The sequence below is a fragment of the Gossypium arboreum genome, chromosome 11, assembly GCF_025698485.1.
Source record: "Gossypium arboreum isolate Shixiya-1 chromosome 11, ASM2569848v2, whole genome shotgun sequence".
NCBI classification, from domain to species: domain Eukaryota; kingdom Viridiplantae; phylum Streptophyta; class Magnoliopsida; order Malvales; family Malvaceae; genus Gossypium; species Gossypium arboreum.
In genome coordinates, this window is record NC_069080.1 from 24,232,123 (window position 1) to 24,253,659 (window position 21,537).

Below are 21,537 nucleotides of genomic sequence, written 5' to 3' on the forward strand. Positions count from 1 at the left end.
GGTTGCGCACAGCTTCTTTTACCTTGGTTCCATAGTCATTTTTGGAAGGTGGAGAAGGTCTCCTATCGGGTATTCTCTAAGGATTATTTCCCATTAAGAGAATTAGTGGCCACATCGAGGCGGGACGACATCTCCGAAGAGAGGTGGATAACTATTCTCCAAAATTTACGGGCCGAAGACGTTGAATGGAGGGCTCCATGATTGATTCCTGATGAGATCTTATATAGGTGCGGTGATTTTGACTGGGTCCCTCTGGCTGGAATATGGGGAGCCGTTGGATACGCTCCACTGATGGTGTTAAGGCAGTATCGATCAAGGCAGTTTATATCAGTGACACAAGGGTTGGCACAATGTGAGTTCCCCTATAAAGACAACAATTATAAGAAGAGGGTTCGCGAGATATCAGATGCATGGAACCAAACTCGAAGAATGAAAGGATTTACCGCAGGCCCGATGACGACCCTTGAGTATGAATGGTGGTGGGGTAGGAGAGTCAACGACAACATCCCTAGGCAAAATCAAGGGAACACTCAACCGATAAAGGAGTATTTACGGGTCGTCCCATCCGAGTTAGAGATCATTAAGTAAGATTTTGAGAAAAGAAACTCGGAGTTGGGGAAGAAGATATAGCAGCTAGAAGAAGATAAAATAAAGTTGGGGTTAGACGTCGATATCTACAAGCTAGAGGCCGAGAAGTTAAGGAAAGGAAAGAATAAGGCCGAAGAAGATTTAGATAGTTTGAAAACTGATTACAAGAAGCTTCGTATAACGATAAAAACTGTCGAATTAGGTAAAACGTCAGAACAATAGCGTCAAGAGATTAAAGAGGAAAAAACTAGAGCCGACCATTGGGAGAAAAGGTTTCAAGATGCCCGAGTACGAGAGGACACTCTGAAGAAGAGTTTGTTAGAAACCCAAAACGATAAGGAGAATTTACGAGCTCGGGTGGCTGAATTGGAAAGATTACTTCAGCAACATCGTAGCCATAATTCGATAATTAAACTGAAGGCTAGTCTGAGCAGGATCGAAGAGTTGAAAGGGAAAATAGAAGAACTCGAGACCGTACTGCGAGATAGCAAAAGTCGAGTGGAACTTATTGAGACAAACAACGACCATTACAGAGAACAGCTTCACCACTCTCAAAATCAGATTAGAGATAGAGACTATGTCATGGGCGAAGCTATAGGTTCGGGAGGTAGCTAATCACTTGCAAACCTTGGCAGTTTAGGCTGATATATTGAGTTTGAAGTATGAGTCAGAATCAAACTGAGGCTGAAGCTTAGCTTGGCTTCTTAAGAAAGTTAAGACTTTGGGCATTAGGGCGAAGTCGTATATGTAATCATCCGTTCTATGTAAAGAAATTTTTCTTCTAGTAAAGTTCTTCTAATGAAATTGAATTGGAATCAACGCCTCTTTTTGCATTCATTCATTGCATGTACATGTCCCATAATTATTTGCTAAGGTTAAAACATAAAATTTGCAGTTGTAATACCACAAGATTGGAACCACGTCATTCGTATAGAACGCGCCGACAAGCTAGAGTAATGGAGGCCGAATTCAACGAAAGGATTGAGAGGATGGAAAGAATTCAAATGGAATTACAAGAGCAACTGGCCAAATCGCAGCAAGAGACAAGAGACTTAATGGTGAGATCCCGAGAAGAATCGCTCGAACAAAAGGATCAAATGGCCAAGATAATGGAAATGATGTCAGCTTTAGTTAAGAGAAAGGGACCTATGAACCCTGATGTTGTGGAACCACGGTTAAGGGGTAATCTCGATCAAGATCCGCCCCATCCGCCAGGATTTACTCCATCGCACACCCAAGCAATACAAAAAGGATACACTCAATGGGAACCTACAAGCCCGGAGCAACGACCTGCACCACCTGTTAACTTGGGACAAGGAATGTTCGTGACGAACACAGGGGCTAGTCCTGCTGATCCATTAGTTTCAGATTTGGACGACCCAGAAGAGATATCTAGGCTGAAATTAGATAATCATGACGTAAATGAGAAGTATAGGAGTCTAGAGGAAAGACTCAAAGTGATAGAAGGCACTGAAGTCTTCTCCGCACTAGGTGCCAAAGAACTCAGTTTGGTTCTCGATCTAATTTTGCCTCCGAAGTTCAAGGTGCCTGATTTTGAAAAGTATGATGGGACAAGGTGCCCAAAAGCACATCTCATCATGTCCTGCCAGAAGATGACCGGCTATGTGAACGAAGATAAGCTACTCATACATTGTTTTCAAGATAGTCTAGCAGGATCGGCTCTTCGGTGGTATAACCAGCTTAGTAGGGAAAAGATCTGATCCTGGAAGGACTTGGCATCAGTGTTCTGTAAACAGTACAAGCATGTATCGGATATGGTGCCAGACCGGATGACCTTGCAAATGATGGAGAAAAAGTTGTCAGAGACCTTTAGATAATATGCGCAGAGATGGAGGGACGTCTCGGCCCAAGTGGAACCCCCACTAACAAAAACGAAGATCACCGTTCTCTTTATCAACACCTTAAAAGCGTCGTTTTATGACAAACTAGTGGGAAGTGCCACGAAGGATTTTACGGATATTGTAATATCCGGTGAGCTCATAGAGAATGCTGTCAAGAGCGATAGAATGGAAGGTTCAGAATGTTCAAAAAGGGTAGCGCCTATGAAGAAGAAAGAACCAGAAGCCCACATGGTGGGAACAGAAAGCCGTTATACCCCTAATCCATATCCAATCCAACCCCGACCTCGAAATTATCCACCTCCAAATTTCTATTATCCCCTTCAAACCCCTTACTACCGAGCACCCCCTCCTTCCTACCCCGTATACGCCACGAACAACCAAAGACCCGTCACCACATTCCCACAAAACATGGTATCTGCTCAAAGCCAGCCCGGAAACGAACCAAGACTAGCAAGGCCTAATCCCGAGAGACCGCAATTTACTCACATCCCTGTGTCGTATGGGGAATTGTACCCAAAACTTTTGGAGAAATAGCTGATTTCTCCCCATTACATGGCACCCCTTAAACCTCCATACCCAAAGTGGTACGATTCAAACGCTAGCTATGTATACCACGTCGGGAACCAGAGGCATTCCACGGAGAATTGCCTAGCCTTTAAGAGGAGAGTTCAAGGGCTCATTGACGCAGGTATCCTACGATTCGATAGTGCCAGTAACGCAACTGGGAACCCGTTCCCTAACCATACCTAAGGAAATGTGAGCACAATGGGGAAAGAGGACGAATGGAAAATCAGAAGATATGTTTCGAAAATAAGGACGCCTCTGTAGAAAATCTGGGAGGTACTGGTTAAGAAAGGATTACTTTGTCACCCCGATAGAATTCTCGGAGAAGAAGGTCAAGGTTTTTGCAATTTCCATGGAATTGTAGGAAACGATATTTAGTCGTGTGAGGAATTTAAAAGGTTGCTTCAAGACCGGATGGATAATAAGGAGATTAAGGTCTTTAATAAGAGAGAAGAGGCCAACGAAAAAAAAATATGCGCCTCTGACAGCCAGTCATCAAGTCCCCCTTATAGCGCGAATCGACCGTTGGAAATTTATTATGACACAACGAAGAAGCCGGTGAAACTAAAAATGATAATCGAAGTACCGTCTCCTTTCCTGTACAAGGACGACAAAGTCGTACCATGGAAATACGACTTCAATATCGTCACACCTGAAGATGAAAAACCCAAAGCCATGACTGAAAGTGTTGGGGAGGTAGGTCATTTCACTTGTAGTGGAAGATGTTATTCGAAAAAGGTCGAACCGGTGAAAAAGAACAGTGACTGGAAGCAAATAGGGAAAGCAATGATGCATAAGGCCGAAGTCGAGCAAGAAATTCCACCGGTGCAAGAAACTAAAATGCCTGTGGATGAAGAGGAAGCACAGGAGTTCTTGAAATTTATCAAACACAGTGAATACAATGTAGTGGAACAATTGAATAAGCAACCAGCACGAATCTCGATTTTATCTCTGCTATTAAATTCGGAGCCACACCGGAACGCTTTCCTAAAGGTGTTGAATCAAGCTTACGTGGCAAATAATATATCCGTTGAGAAGCTTGACAGATGGGTGAATAATCTAAACCCGGATAATTTCATTTCTTTTAGTGATGATGAAATACCACCCAACAGTAGAGGCTCAGTGAAAGCACTGCATATTACGACTCGCTGCAAGGGCTACATAATACCGAACGTGCTCATCGATAATGGGTCGACACTCAATGTTATGCCTTTGGCCACGCTTTCTAGAATTTCGATGGATCTATCCCATTTAAGGCCTTGTCATTCTACGGTAAGGGCATTCGACGGGACAAGGCGTGAAGTCATAAGAAAGATTGAGATCCCTCTAGAAGTGGGTCCCTACATATATGATGTCGAGTTCCAAGTCGTGGACATTACACCCTCATATAACTGCCTTTTGGGAAGACCCTGGATCCATTCTGCTGGAGCGATCCCATCATCCCTCCATCAAAAGGTGAAATTTATCATGGATGGTTGTTTGGTCACTGTTGAGGGAGAAAAAGACATTGTCGCATCTATCTCTACTGATGCGCCATACCTTGAAGTGAGCAAGGACGCAGTGGAACGCTCCTTCTGATCCCTTGAATTCGTCAATGCCACATTCGTCACTGAGGGAAACAAAATTCCCGTGCCTAAATTGTCGAGAAATACTAGAATGGGTGTCAAGTTGACTGTAGGAAGGGGAGCTCGAGTGAGAAGAGGTTTAGGGAGATATCTGCAAGGAATAGTCAGGGCTCTAAAATCAGTGCACCACAAGGCCTGATACGATTTGGGGTTTTAGCCGGACATGCGTCAAAGAAGAAGACAGTGGAAGAAATATCAAGAAAGAAGGATCGCGAGAACCTTAGGCCGAGAACCAGAACGTGAGCCTATGGAATTCCCTCCTTTGTCAATAACATTTACGTCTGCGGGAATGATATACCCAAGGCAGGATAATGCACAAGGCACAATGTTAATGATCGAAAAGGGTTTTCAGAACATCAGTATAAATGTCATTGACAAAGGAGCTGACACAAGTAAAGATATCTCAAGGATACGCCTTTGTCCCCCGGGTTTCATGTTGACCAATTGGACTGCTGAGGACCTTCTTGTAGTTTATAAGTCTTCAGAGTAATGCTCAAATATTAATATCCTATTGTGTCCTTAGACATAATAGAATTCTTTTGTAAGAGCTTATATTCGCTCTTTATCATTCAAATGAATATCAATGAAGATGCATTTTGTCACGATCTTTTGTATTATCACTAATTTCATAATCATTTTCTCATTTCATAGCCTATCCTTACATTTGCCTCATGCCATGCCATAACATTTCGTTTGTTGGTTCCAATACTGGGATGCCCATCTATAGTTTCCTTTTTCATTCAACTTTCAGGTGCTCAGATGTCAACAGCATGAACAAACCCGTTACGAGTCCTGAAATCGATTTTGAGAAGGTTGTTTGTTTAGGAGAATTCGAAGCTGAAGAAAATGCTGAAGACTATGTCTCGTCTCCTGACTTGCTAAGAATGGTGGAACAAGAGGATAAACAGATTTTGCCTCATCAAGAATCTGTTGAAATAATAAACTTGGGAACTAAAGAAAGGAAGCAAGAAGTGAAGATTAGGACCTCTATTTCAGGGGGCACTAGGCATAATTTAATTGCTTTGCTCCGCGAGTACTGAGATGTATTCGCATGGTCATAACAGGACATGCTAGGATTGGATGAAGATGTAGTGGTCTATAAACTCCCATTAAAACCAGAATCAAACCCATTCAGCAAAAGCTAAGAAGGATGAGACTTGAGATGCTGTTGAAGATCAAAGAAGAGGTCAAAAAGTAATTCGATGCGGGTTTCTTACAAGCTTCCAAATATCTAGAATGGGTGGCTAACATAGTCCCAGTACCAAAGAAAGACGGTAAAGTACGAATGTACGTGGATTATTGTGACCTGAATCGAGTAAATCCTAAAGATAATTTTCCCTTACCACACATTGATACGTTGGTGGATAACACAGCAAAGTATTTATTGTTTTCTTTCATGGATGGATTCTCGGGGTATAATCAGATCAAGATGGCTCCTGAGGATATGGAGAAAACTACCTTCGTAACAATGTAGGGAACATTCTGCTACAAGGTGATGCCATTTGGGTTAAAGAATGCCGGGGCAACATATCAGAGGGCTATGGTGACGTTATTTCATGACATGATGCATAAGGAAATAGAGGTCTATGTAGACGATATGATCGCTAAATCCTGAGAAGAAGAAGAGCATGTAGTGAACCTGAAGAAGTTGTTCGACAGACTGAGAAAGTTCCAGCTGAAGCTCAATCCGGCCAAATGTACATTTGGGGCTACCTCGGGAAAATTGCTAGGCTTCATTGTTAGTGAAAGAGGTATCGAGGTTGATCCAGATAAAATAAAAGCCATTCAAGAGTTGCCACCTCTGCACACACAAAAGGAAGTCAGAGGATTTTTAGGGAGGTTAAACTACATCGCCCGATTCATCGCTCAACTTACCAACCAATGCGACCCAATTTTTCGACTTCTTCGAAAACATAACCCGAGAGAATGGAATAAGGAATGCCAGGTAGCTTTTGATAAGATAAAACAATATTTGTTTATTCCTCCAGTACTAGTATCGCCAACTCCAGGAAGACTATTGATATTGTATTTGACTATGTTTGAAAATTCAATGGGTTGCGTACTGGGGCAACACGACGAGTCAGGAAAGAAAGAAAAGGCGATCTACTACCTCAGTAAAAAGTTCACTGAATATGAGGCAAAGTATCCGTCCGTTGAAAAATACTGTTGAGCTCTAATTTGGGTAGCTCGGAGACTCAGGCAATATATGTTGTATCATACGACATGGCTAATTTCAAAGCTGGACCCAATAAAATACATGATGGAATCACCGGTACTTTCAGGAAGAATGGCACGATGGCAGATCCTCCTATCGAAATACGACATTGCCTATGTAAGTCAGAAGTCGATAAAAGGGAGCGCAATAGCTGATTTCTTAGCGACTCGAACGACAGAGGAATATGAGCCCTTGAGATTCGATTTTCCAAATGAAGACTTAATGTGTATCACAGAAAAGGAATTCGAGTCATCAAAAGAGAAGCCATGGAAGATGACTTTTGATGGTGCGTCGAATGCTTTGGGGAATGAAATTGGAACAATCCTAGTCTCACCAGACGGGAATCATTATCCGTTCACTGCCAGGCTGAATTTCTTCCGTACCAATAACATAGCAGAATATGAGGCCTGTATCATGGGACTTTGTGCAGCTATTGAATGAAACGTCAAAACTTTAGAGGTTTATGGAGACTCAACATTGGTGATTTACCAAATCCGTGGAGATTAAGAAATGAGGGATTCGAAATTGGTTAAATACAGTGATCTAGTGGCAAAGCTGATTAAAGAATTTGAAGAAATAACTTTTAATTACTTCCCATGAGAAGAAAACCAATTGGTTGATGCCCTGGCCACTTTGGCTTCAATGTTCAAAGCAAACAGAGAAACAGAAATAATGCCTCTTCAAATGAGCATATATGAAGTCCCTGCACATTGTTTCAGCATTGAAAAAGAGCCAGATGGACGACCATGGTTCCATGATGTCTTAGAATATATCAAGAATCAAAGGTATCCCGAACAAGCAAATGAGAACGACAAAAGAACAATTAGAAGAATGGCAGCTGGATTCGTTCTTGACGGGGACATCCTATACAAAAGAGGAAAAGATCAAGTGCTATTGAGATGCGTGGGTGATGCTGAAGCTAGAAAAATACTTGAAGATGTCCATGAAGGAACTTGTGGAACGCATGCCAATGGTTTCACTATGACTAGGAAAATTATGAGACTCGGTTATTACTGGCTGACGATGGAAAGTGACTGCATTAGTTATGCAAGAAAATGCCACAAATGTCAAATTTATGGTGATAAGATTCATGTAGCCCCTTCACCCCTGCATGTCATGACTTCTCCGTGGCCTTTTTCTATGTGGGGCATGGATGTTATAGGGCCAATTACCCCAAAAGCTTCTAATGTACATCGATTTATTTTTGTGGTTATTGATTACTTCACAAAATGGATAGAAGCCGCATCATTTGTCAATGTGACGAAGACTGCAGTTTACAGGTTTTTGAAAAAAGAAATCATTTGTCGTTATGGTTTGCCTGAAAGAATCATTTCAGATAACGCTTTGAATCTGAACAACAAGATGATGAAGGAAGTGTGTGAGCAATTTCAAATAAAGCATCATAACTCATCGCCCTATCGCCCGAAAATGAACGGAGCTGTTGAAGCGGGCAACACGAATATTAAGAAGATTATTGGGAAAATGATCGAGACATATAAAGACTGACACGAGAAGCTACCATTTGCTTTGTATGCATATCGCACTTCTGTACGGACATCTACGGGAGCAACTCCTTTCTCTCTGGTCTATGGAATGGAGGCTGTGCTACCCATCGAAGTTGAAATCCCCTCTTTACGAGTCTTAATGGAGTCGAAACTAGAGGAAGCAGAATGGGTTCGAGCTCGATATGACTAGTTAAACTTCATCGAAGAAAAACGTTTAAAGGCAATTTGTCACGGACAGATGTACCAGAAGAGAATGATCGCGGCCCATGAAAAGAAAATACGGCCAAGAGAATTCCACGAAGGAGAACTCATACTGAGAAAGATTCTTCCAATACAGAAGGACTTACGAGGAAAATGGGAACCAAATTGGGAAGGACCATACGTCGTAAAGAAGACATTCTTGGGCGGAGCTTTGATTCTCACTAAGATGGATGGGAAGGAGTTACCGAATCCAGTGAATTCAGATGCTGTGAAGAAATATTATGCCTAAAAAAAAATAAAAAAAAAGGATCAAGGTGAAAACCCGAAAAGGGTGTCTTGATTAACACAAAGGATTAGAATAAAAACTCGAAAGGGCATTCTAATGAAGCAAACCCGAGTTTAAAAAGCAAGGCGGTTGAACGGTGGGTCAAACAGTGAGACTACAGCATTTGAAGCATTTTTCAGTAGCTCAAAATCTTCTACGCAAGAAGCCATGCTTGAAAAGATTCTTGATAAGAAACGTGGAAGAGTTCATGTGTTGAATATCTAGAGCATTTGTATCCGTTGAATGCGATCCCTTTTCTCTTTATGACACTTTTTCACTATCATTGGTTAATTTTCTTTGTTTGCTACATTTGAAATAAATAAATGTGAGGTATCCCTTTATTCCTACCTGACCATTTTCATGTATCTCATTATGTGGTTTATTTAAATGATAAATGTGAAATGACATACTCTAGACAAAAGAAATGTTGAGCATTACCCGGATAAGAATTTGATAAGTACAAGAGTCTCAAGGTAAGGAAAAAGTTCGACCAGGGGCATCTGAGAAACGTTGATTACTTGTAAAAACTTAAGGATGGGTACAAGGCCTAAATAGAAAGTCAAGAGTCGAAGAAATGAATGTAGATCATCACAAAAAAAAAATCGTGATGAAAAAGGACATAAGACAAACATGCCAAAGGCGCATAGCATAATCATGTAGCCATAAAGGCATTTAAGACAAACATATGCATATCATGATAACGTTATGCATGACATCTACAGGTACTCTAGTAGAGCGAGAGGACGTAATGATAGCTGTACTGAATTAAAAAGACACCTGAGTTCCACCAGATAACATGTTTTGGTATTCTGATGTTTTTATTTCTGTTTCAAAAAAATCAACTCATATTGCGAGAGGTGAGTTGAGCCTCAGGACACGCTGAGGTAATTTCAATTTCTGTTTTTCAAAAATCAACTCATATTGCGAGAGGTGAGTTGAGCCTCGGGTCACACGCCGAGATATTTTCAATTTCTATTTTTCAAAAAAATCAACTCATATTGCGAGAGGTGAGTTGAGCCTCAAGACACGGTGAGGTATTTTCAATTTCTGTTCAATTTATGTCTTTCAAAAAAATCAACTCATATTGCGAGAAATGAGTTGAGCCTCAAGACACGTTGAGGTATTTTCAATTTCTGCCTTTCAAAAAAAAAATCAACTCATATTGCGAGAAATGAGTTGAGCCTCAAGACACGTTGAGGTATTTTCAATTTCTGTCTTTCAAAAAAATCAACTCATATTGCGAGAAATGAGTTGAGCCTCAAGACACGTTGAGGTATTTTCAATTTCTGCCTTTCAAAAAAAAAATCAACTCATATTGCGAGAAATGAGTTGAGCCTCAAGACACGTTGAGGTATTTTCAATTTCTGTCTTTCAAAAAAATCAACTCATATTGCGAGAGGTGAGTTGAGCTTCAAGACACGTTGAGGTATTTTCAATTTCTGTTTTTCCAAAAAATCAACTCATATTGCGAGAGGTGAGTTAAGCCTCAAGACACGTTGAGGTATTTTCAATTTTTGTCTTTCAAAAAAATCAACTCATATTGCGAGAAATGAGTTGAGCCTCAAGACACGTTGAGGTATTTTCAATTTCTGTCTTTCAAAAAAATCAACTCATATTGCGAGAGGTGAGTTGAGCCTCGGTTCACATGCTGAGGTATTTTTAATTTCTACTTTTCAAAAAAATCAATCAACTCATATTGCGAGAGGTGAGTTGAACCTCAAATCACGCCCTGAGGTATTTTCAATTTCTGTTTTTCAAAAAAAAAATCAACTCATATTGCGAGAGGTGAGTTAAACCTTAAGTCACACGTTGAGATATTTTCAAATTTTTTTTTTTACTTTTTCAAAGATCAACTCATAATTCAAGAGGTGAGTTGAACTTCGAGTCACATCCCGAGCTATTTTCAATTTCTTGTTTTTCAATAAAGAATAAAGATTGGACATTTGAACAAAATTTAGTGCTTTTAAGTCTTTGCACTATCCTTGTTTCACAATGATGAGCAAAGAGGGGCAGCTGTAAGCACTAAATTTTTGTCCGACTAGAATTCGTGTTTAAGTTCCAAAATTTCAAAAAAATAAAATAAAAAATAAAAAAATTTAAAAAAAATTACATCTTAGACCCCTAAACTTTCCTTAAATTACATTTTAACCCTAAATTTTCTAAAAATTACATTTAGCCCCAGAAGTTTTGTTGCATTTGTGATTTGGTCCTTGAGATGATTACGTGATTTGGGGCACCCACTTCCCAGATTTTCAGGCCAAAAACATGGGTGGTTGTTCCTTCTTCACCCACTACCTGCAAATGGCATAAAAAACAAGCAAAATGGTAGAAATGAAAAAGGAACACACACACACAAAAAAAAAAGAGAGGATTCTCCCATTTGAAAAAAAAAGAGCAAAAAAATTCCAGCAAAAAAAAAATCCAAAAAAACATTAGCAATCAAGAGAAAAAACGCAGAAAGGTGGATCTTTGATTTCATTTTATTTGTTTTCATTTCGTTTTAACTTCTTCTTAGTTTCCTTTCAAATTTACTGCAAATCAATAAACAAAAAGGGGGTTTTGTTTTCAAATACAAAAAAGGGGGTTGTATTACACAGATTATTAATAAAAAGTGAACAAAAAAGGTTGTTTTCATATTTTCTTTCCTTGTTTTTTTTTTTCTTTCTTTAGATTTTTTTATGTTATTTTCTGTGTTAAATCTTTTAAAAAAATAAAAATAAAAAACAAAAGAGGGGCTGAAAACTTACCTATTCTTCGCGTCCCGCCCCCATCGGAGATTCCCCGATCTAAAAGGGCCACGAAACCCCTCAAGTTTCTCGTTTAGGCCATGGAAAAGAAGAGGGGGACGAGTACTCGGAGGGCGAAATAGGAGTTTTCTCACTTGAACTTGGTGAGAGAGAGGTTTGTTTCAGAGAAGTGAAAATGAAAAGGGGGAAGGAAAGAGTTTTTGGTTTTTTTTCCTCTTGAAAAAGGGACCAGCAGAATAGAAAAGTAGGAAACTTTTTTAAAATCATTTGAAAAGGTACCGTGAGTGTAGTGGGGGGTTGTGAATAGAGGTGTGCATGGGCCAGGCCGGGTTCGAGCCGGACCCATAAAAAAATTTCGGCCCATTTTCAAGGCCTGGGCCCCGCCCGACTCGAAATATGGGCTTAAAAATTTGTCCAAGCCCGGCCCGAGAAAAAAATGGTAGGACCGAGCCCGGCCCGGCCCGACCCAGCCCGGTCATATTAAATTTTTTTTTTTGCTTTTTTTATTAAATAAAAACTTTAAAATATAATAAATCAAATACATTTAAAACATAAAAACAAATATTAAAACAAAAATAAATAAATAATGGGACTAAAATAATTATTAAAATAATACATAAATTAAAAATATAATTAAAAGTAATTATATTAAAATTGAAAAATTGAAACAAATTAAAACTAAATTAAGAATTAAATTATATTAATAACAAAAGTTTTACAATATCAAAATAACATCAAAACAACAAAAAAAGTAAAGTAAAAGTACTAAAGTTATTTAAAATTAAAAATAAAATTTTTTTAAAATAATTTAATATTAAAATCGAGCCGGGCCGGGCCGGGCCCGGGCCAAAAAAATCTTACTCTAGGCCCGGCCCGTTTTCTAAACGAGCCTCGTTTTTTGTCCAATCCCGTTTTTCGGGCCTATATTTTTACCCAAACCCTCCTATTTTTCGGGCGGGCCTTCGCCCGGCCCATGCACACCTTTAGTTGTGAATTCTCCCTAAAAGGGATATTTGTGCGTTTAGTCCTTTCCATTCGCAACTCCATTCAATCGGCCCCCATTTCCAATTTTCTTTTGTTTTTTTTTAATTCTAACCCTCAGATTTCGTTTGGTTTTTGATTAGGTCCCTGATTAACTTTCTAGTATTTATAATTTTGTACCCTAAATTTTAACTCGTTTTCAACCATGTCCTAAATCTATTTAATCCATTTATTAACTTTTAAAAAAAAATAATATTTCACCTATGTGTTATTTAAAATATTTTATATGTTATTTACTTTACATCTATTCCAACTTATTTTAATGTATTGTTTGTTTAAATTCTTATTATTTATTTTAACTTGCTTTATGCATATATTTTATATTGGTCTATTTTATATATATTATTTATTCCTTACCTACTATATATATATGTGTACATATATTCTATTTTTAAATTGTTTTGTACATTGTTGATTAAATTTCTTTTCTCATTATTTATTTTAAATTCATTTATTAATTATTTTGAAATTTGTTTTACGTTTTAGTCATTTTAGTTTGCGTTATAATATTTTTAATTCACTTGTCTTTGATTATTAATGATTAGTATTCAAGTTACATATGTTATGTGATTATTGCCATTGTGTATGGTATAATTAGTTTATTCAGTATTTTCGTTATTGCCATTTGCTTGTATAATATTGTATTTGTGTTGTTATTACGTACTCTATGTTATATTTTTGTTTTATCTAGTTTAAATCATATGATACATTAACCCAACATACTTGCCCGACTTGGATCGCTTGATTTTTTTTATTCCAAACAAATAATGTACGTCGTTCAAATGCCATATTCGCTACTACTCAAAAACGAAATTTTCCAAATAAGGCAATGTTATGCATTTTGAGATATCAAGGAATTGTGCCCTAACTTACGGGGTTTCGATTTTCTCGTTATTTTTAAATAGCTAAATATCCTTTTCGAGTTTTAAAACACACGAAACTCAATTTAAATTAAAAGACAACCTTGTGCTCAGGAATTCATGGTATTGTGTCCTAACTTACGGGATGTGATACTCCGATATCTCGAGATAAGGAAATCTTTAAACAAATCGATTTAAGTTAATTCAAGAATTTTAAAATCGGTATTAATAGAAAAGATCGTATTTCAAGTCCCTTCCCGATTTTTAATTTTCGACATTAAGACACTAACTAATCAATTCGGTACCAATTTTTTGGGCATGTCGAGGGTGCTAATCCTTCCTCGCACGTAACCGACTCCCGAACTTATTCTCTCAAGTTTCATAGACCAAAGGCCCTGTTTTAGTAAACTAAAATTGATTTATTAAAACAAAGGTGATCCGATCACACCTAATAAAAGATTGGTGGCGACTCCCGTTTTAATTTTCACTTTCAAACAAAGTCGATCCCCGTTTTCAAAAGAATGGTTTCGATAACATTAATTAATCTTAGTGGATTATACCATCATCATCCACTTTCTCCTATTTAAAAATGGTCTAATAACCATTTTGGCCCTTTGATTAATTGCTATTTAAATCCTCAAGTCTTTAGTCAATTAAAACTCTATAGCGATTGAACTTTTATAATTTAGTCCCTGGGCCTTAATTAATTATTCATTTGATAAAATTACTTGACCAGTCTTTGATATATTTTTATAACAACTCCATAAATATTCATATTTAATATTTACAGACTCGGTTTACAGAATGTGGTTTTGAAACCACATTTTTCAATACCACTGAAAATTGGACCGGTACATAGGGACCTACATATCACTTAATAGAGAATAAATTCAATTGTTATTTTATTTTAATTTATTTCATTTAAGATTATATTATCATTTATCAAATAATATATTCAATATTTAATTTTAAATAATATACTAAACTGATTTTATAACTTAAATTCAATACTTAACTTTTCAATATTTAATTTTTCAACACTTACTTTTTAGCACTTAATTTTTCACTTTGTCAAATATATCATAAGTCATCTCAATTTCATAAGAATAAGTTGGCTAAATTTATTTTCTCATAAATTCTAATACAATCTGATCATCATAATTTTAAGGGATTAGAATTGGGTGGGAAATAATTTAATTAGTTTAATCAATTAATTATATAAATAAATAATTTTAATTGTTAGGCTAAAAAATTTTATGAGTTGATTTAAAAACCGAATAACACGTATAATTGATCTGGTAAATGATGAGGCCCAAATAAGCCTGATTTTATAGGGAGGGGTAGCAAACCCTAGTCCCAAAAAAGGCTTGCGCCACCCCCACCTTATACATTCCTAGTAGGAGTTGATTTTTTCTATTAAAATATATTATTTTATTACAACTTATTCAACTAAAACTCTTGTTATTTTTCTCTATAAATATATATTAGGGGCTAGGTTAAAACACACATCTCATATACGTTGATATTCGATTTTTTAGCCCTCAAAGTTTCACTAAAGTGTTCATCGGTTTGCGAATAGTGCCCACACTCTAGCAAACCAAGGTCAAGGGTAGTAGAGAAGATCAAGTGGTCAAAAGCCAAGAACAACTTATTCTGTCTAATCCAAAACACATGTACTATTCAAGTAAAGGGTTTATTGATATAAACATCTCAACCGGTTGGCTTTAAAGAAAATTTTTAAAATTCCATTGTGCTTAATTCCACTTTTTTCAAATTGATTTTTTCAATATAGTCCAACAAATATGGAATACTAGAACAATTAAATAAAATTGTCTATAATATTTATTTTCTTATTATTTTTATTAATAATCGTATTATTGACTACTTTCTTAGACTAATAGATTATATATGTTGATTTATTTAAATTTTTATTACTCGTTTAGAAAAAATTTTATCGTATTGATAATTTTAATTATTTTTTAAATTAAATATATATAAATTATATAATTGTGTAATTATAATTTATAATTACGAATTGTATTATCAAACATGATATATCAAATTATGATGTGATTACACTATAAATCAAACATATTTAGATAATTACAAGGATTGTAATTACAAAAAAGTGCTGTACAAATACACCCTTGTTAAGTATTAATGCAATCCCCTATGTTGTAATTAACACTGAAATCTATATAACCAAGGAAGGCTTACACAACGCCTCCATGTGTCTTTGCTCAATTTTTTTTTGTCAAAATTCAATTCTAATCCCTTTATTATCATTACTTTTGAAATTCAGTATTTGTATTTTAATTTGATATTCTACTCTTATAATGAGATTAGTAAATATAAATATTTATTCTCTTCAACTATTTCAATTAAAATGGTGAGGATATTCTAACGGAGGTTTTTTTTCTTTTTTGTCTTAAATATGTATTTATAAAAGGAATGCCCTAAGGTTTCTCTTCACGACACGTGTAAAATATTTATTTATTTATTTTAGCCATTATAAAATGATGGTTAAACGACAGTTTTGATCCTTATATTATGCACATACTTAGTATTTAGTCTTTATATTTTAATTTTACATAATTTAATTATTTAGTTTTATAATAATATTAGTTAGTCCAAATTATTAATATTTTAATTGTTTGAGTTAAAGTGCTGACATGAAAAAAATTAAAAGCATATTTCTAACATAAAAGGAAATTTATTTCGCATAATAAATTAGAACGAGTATTTAAAAAAAAATCAAGCTCAACATTCTGTCGAAATAATAAAATGTGACAATTATTTGAATTAATTAATAATATTCTAAAATTTTAGAGGTCAAATTATATCAATTTAAAGTACATATACTAAATTCTAAATTTAAACATAGTGGTGAGACCATAACTATAATTTGATCTAAAATAGTGTATGTTATTCGCCATAAGATATAAAACAAAGTGTAATCTTTTAAAAATTTAATTTTATTAACAATTAATTAAATTTTAAATTTTAAATTCAGAAATTAAAAGAATAAATTCATAAAATTAAAAATATAATTATTAAATTTCAAATGTATAAAATTAAGGATTCTACTATATTTTAATCTTTAAAATTTTACTTTTGTAAGAAAAAGAAAAAAGAAGAGTAACCGAAAAACAATAGTAAAATATTATTAACAAATAAAAAGTCAGATGTAGAAAGTGAGACAACTGTTGCAGTTTTTAAACTTTGGGAATTTGGGAAATGTGGCAAGCAGGCAGGGAGGCAAACTCTTCAGGTTGCAGCCAAAACATGACACCTCATGCATGCATACATATTCTTCATCATTTTGGTGAATGACGTGACATGGTATCCGGACTCAAAGGGGCAATGCCCATTCTGGCTCACATGATTGCTCACATTGGCATAGCATAGCATTCAATATTTATATAAATAGATATTCCCTTGTTTGATTTTGACAGTGACCATCTCAAACTCCCAAGCTCTGAAAGAAGAAAAAGAGCAAACTAAAAAAAACAAAACATAGGTGGCAAACACCATGTAAGATCAATCAGCTTGCCTTCAAGGTCACATCCTACCACCCTTAGAATCGAAGATGAGCTCAACAGGCTCAAAGCTTGGGAAGCATCATCACCTTTGACCACATGTGAATCGATTTTTACATGTCTTTCGGGATTGGAAGACTTGTACCGATGCATGAATGATCTTCTCAGCATGCCTTCGACACAACAAGTCCTCTCCCAGTATCATCAACATGAGAAATGTGTTGATGAATGGATCTGTGAGGCTTTTGGACATTTGTGGCATTGCAAGGGATAACATGTATGAAATCAAGGAACATGTTCATGCTCTTCAATCAGCTCTCCGAAGGAGAAAGGGTGATTCGAGCATTGAGGATAACATTGTTAACTACACTAAATTCAGGAAGCAAATGAAGAAGAAAGGAAAGAAATTGATCACAGAGTTGAAGCAAATGGGAAACAAACTTGGAGCATCACCACTCCTCCTGGACCAGCACCAGGACGAGGAGCAGTATCATCATTTCTCAGCTGTGATTCGAGTCCTAACACAAGTTAATGCAATCAGTGCTTCAATCTTGCAATCATTTTTCTCATTTTTGTCATCAACAGTTTCCTCAAAGCAAACAAGATGGTCTGTGGTGTCAAAGTTGATGATGCACAAGGGGGTAATATCGTGTGAAGAGAATGTAAATGAATTGGAAAGCGTGGATGCTGCACTTCGCAGACATACTTGCGATGTTGAGAAGTTGCAGATGGCTCATAAAAGATTGGTGGAGTTGGAAAGTGGGATTGAAGGCCTAGAGAATCGTTTGGAATGCGTGTTTAGGCAGTTGATCAAAGCAAGGACCTCTCTCCTGAACATCATCTCTCAATAGTGATTTCCCAATTCTATTTGTTGTGCCGAGGCATCCAAATTTTAGAGGACATGCCTCGGATATTTTTTTTTATTTATATAAACTCCAACCAATTGTACATTACACAAAAATTATTGTTATAGAATGAAATATCATGTGTTTTATCTTCTGCTGATATTGAGATTTAATAGTTTCTCCCCCAGTTTTGGTATTTGAGACCTTGTAAATTTCTCTTTTTCCAATTTTTCTTAGACTTCAGAAATGATATATGGGAGAAAGTGATACGACGAAAGGATTAGAGACTGCGGAGCAGATCTCTCAAACTTATGTTCATAACTCCAACTAATCTGATATAACTATATTAAGTATGGTTCTTGTGGATTATTCCATCCATCCTCTCCATTGGAGTCATCAGCTTTTTGGATTACATTTTGTATAAACTAATCAATTTCTTAAAGTTTCCATCCATTTCTATTTTTAGTAATGACGTGTCTAACGAAGCAACCGGATAATTACACGTGGTGTACTAGGCGTACCTCATTCTGGTCTGATACATTTTGCCACATTATTAAATATTTAAAATTAAAAATCTCCAAACTAAATAATTTTTAATAATCCTCAACAACCATTTGTCTAAGTTTATTTTAAAGTTATTTCTTAAATAATTATAGAAAATTAGTTAACATTTATTAACGATTATAAGAAATTAATAAAATAGAACTTATCAACTTGATTAACTAAAAATATCAATTGGATTAAAAGATATCTGTGTATATTATATATGGGTATGTTTGATTTCTTTAAACATGCGTGTATATATGAATTTTAAAAATTTAATCATTATTTATAATTATTAAATAATTATTAAATATATTTTTATATTTTTATAATTATTTAAAAATCACTTTAGAGTGAACTTTGATGATTATTTGTTTAAATTTGTTTTAAATTTTTTAAAGTAAATTTTAAAAATTAAAAAGTTTTATAGTTTTGAAGTAATTTTATATTTGTTTGGAGAATTGTGTCCATGATACTTTTATGAAGCTTAACCCATGCCTTTTATATGAGTGGAACAGAAACTCAACCAAATGAATTAAAGATATGATTCATTATCATAGAGAATTGTTTAACTTCAAACAAAAAACATCTTAATTCTTTTAACATTTGACAAACCACATTTTTCCACCTCATCAAGTTCCCAGTGTTATTTTTGTAAATTAAAAAAAAAAAAGCTATTTCATTAAAATATATTTGAAGAAGAAAGAAATAAAAACTTGCAATTCTTCTTGTTCGGTTTATTAGAAAATTTATATAAATAAAAAAAGTGAGTGAAGGCCCAGTAACATTCAAAATTAAAAATCCATTTGACATTGGAAAATGGGCTTCTTTGATCCAAATTGAAGCCCAAAAAGCTGATAGGATCCCCATCGGATTCTTCCCACGTATCAAATCACATAACGGTTACATTGGTCGCTGTAGAAGAAAGTGGGACCCAGACAATGAAAAGGATTTAAGTATTGCTGAAAATACAGTGTATCCCAATGCGTTTTTTGCCAATCCAACCGTTACAAATAGACACTCTTCTTCTTCTTCTTTTCTTAGATCCTCTGCAAGGCCAAGGGTGCAAGCCATGACGGTCGCGGCTGCCGCCACTGCACATTCCAAGAAGCTCATGAAGCTTACGCTCTCTCTCTTCGGCAATGGCTTCAACTCCTCCAAATGGTACCCTCCATTTTCCTTAAAAACCAAAAAAAAAAAAAAAGAGAATATTTTTTTTCGATTCTGGGTTTCCATTTCTTTACTTTTGTTTCGTTTCTCTTGTTATTTATCCAGCAAAACGGCTGCCAAAATGGCGGTTGCAAGGATAAAGCTACTCAGGAACAAGAGACAAGTAGTGGTGAAACAAATGAGGCGTGACATCGCCTTGCTTCTTCAGTCTGGTCAAGATGCCACCGCCCGCATTCGAGTATTCATTTTGCGTTACTGTTTAGTTCACCATTAGTAGCATTACACCATCATATATATAGATTTAAAAGTCCTCCTGTTTATCTTTGTCTGTTTTGCTTCTTATATTGGGAATGGATGTTTAGGTTGAACATGTCATGAGAGAACAAAATGTTTTAGCTGCAAATGAGTTCATTGAGCTCTTTTGTGAGTTAGTGGTAGCCAGGCTTTCCATCATCAAGAAGCGTAGGTGAGGCAGCCTGATGACACCATGGGTACTTTCTATAGATTTTCTCTTTACATAAAATAAAATGTTACTAAAGCAGTCCAACTATTACAGGGAATGCCCTGCTGATCTGAAAGAAGGAATTGCTAGTTTGATATTTGCGGCCCCAAGATGTGCTGAGATTCCAGAGCTAATAGAAATTAGAAACATTTTTGAGAAGAAATACGGAAGAGATTTTGTAGCTGCTGCCACTGATCTGCGGCCCAACTGCGGTGTTAATCGCTTGGTTAGCTTTCTCTTTTATCATGATTGCTCCATTGTAGGATATCAAATTTAGCTTGCTGTTGAGATTACTGACATTGCCTTTGCTTGTCTCTGTTCCTACAGCTGATTGACAAGCTCTCAGTTAAAACTCCTACAGGTGAAGCAAAATTGAAAGTCATGAAGGAAATAGCTAAGGATCACAACATAGAATGGGATACAACTGAATCAGAAAAGGAGCTGCTCAAGCCTCCTGAAGAGCTTATTGTTAGTTCACAAGTCCATTCATTCTAAGCTTATTTCTTTTTCGTTCTAATATAAACTAATGTGCTTTTCTAATTGATTAGGAGGGGCCACGTACATTCGTTAGTGCAACCAGCTTACCTGTGAAACCTGCTACAAATCATTGTCCGGAACCAAAAGAGTCTATGACCAGGTAACTCTGCTCTAGGTCAGTTTTCAATCAAAAATTTTCACCATCAACTGTTTCTAACTTGTTTATATTCTTTGTTCTTACTAAAAATAATGTGGCAGAGGAGAAGAGGGCCATAATCGTTTTAAAGACACGGTTGCAGCTGCTGAAGCAGCAGAACAATCTGCAAAAAAAGCAATTGCTGCTGCACAAGCTGCTGCATATTTGGCCAACCGAGAGAGTAATCTATTTAGTGAAGCATCTGGTTGTGTAGGCAACACTGCTCGAGGATCTGTTCCAACTTCTCCTCCTGGAACTAGGAGAATGTATGAATCTCGGAGTTTTGGGACGTTCTACCCTCCAAGTACTGAGGATGTAAGACCCGGCAACAATGGAGGTGGAAAGACCTGTAGGAGACACAGCTACAATCATGCCCCTGCTGCACATTCAGATATAAAGTTTGATGAATCAGATTGTGATGAAGAAATAGAAATTGAAGATTATCCTGTTGGCAGCACTGATCTGCCACCACCAGTACCTTCTCTTGAGAAACAGGATTCTTCTATTCACCGTGTACACCCAAAATTGCCTGATTATGATGATCTGGCAGCTCGTTTTGAAGCTCTCAAGTATCGGAAATCACTACCATGAAAATCAGATGCTTGTAACCAATTTTATTGAGATTCAGATATTATTATACAATTTTATGAATGCATTTGTTCTGTATGTACTGTCCTTGAGAAAGGAAATAGAAGATATAATAATCATATTTAGTTGATGTCAATTTTTTGT

The 21,537-nt window shown here is 36.2% G+C and overlaps 1 protein-coding gene and 1 pseudogene across 1 annotated transcript; both read left to right on the forward strand.

The window, feature by feature from the left end:
- Positions 1-1,697: 1,697 nt before the first annotated feature.
- On the forward strand, positions 1,698-17,923 carry LOC108472022 (uncharacterized; annotated as a pseudogene).
- Positions 17,924-19,409: 1,486 nt separating this feature from the next.
- Positions 19,410-21,529, forward strand: LOC108473944 (uncharacterized). Its single transcript, XM_017775777.2, has 7 exons — positions 19,410-19,624; positions 19,736-19,868; positions 19,993-20,096; positions 20,187-20,358; positions 20,460-20,600; positions 20,681-20,769; positions 20,868-21,529. Exons 1-7 carry the CDS (start codon positions 19,533-19,535, stop codon positions 21,394-21,396), a joined length of 1,260 nt encoding a protein of 419 aa, XP_017631266.1. The 5' UTR covers positions 19,410-19,532; the 3' UTR covers positions 21,397-21,529.
- The last annotated feature ends 8 nt before the right edge of the window (positions 21,530-21,537 follow it).

Bases quoted from the DNA above. Each gene is read 5' to 3' on its own strand.
- LOC108473944 (XM_017775777.2), top strand. From the start codon at position 19,533: ATGACGGTCGCGGCTGCCGCCACTGCACATTCCAAGAAGCTCATGAAG. The intron at 19,625-19,735 runs GTACCCTCCATT...TTATTTATCCAG, and splicing joins GGCTTCAACTCCTCCAAATG to CAAAACGGCTGCCAAAATGG. The intron at 20,601-20,680 runs GTTAGTTCACAA...CTAATTGATTAG, and splicing joins AGCCTCCTGAAGAGCTTATT to GAGGGGCCACGTACATTCGT.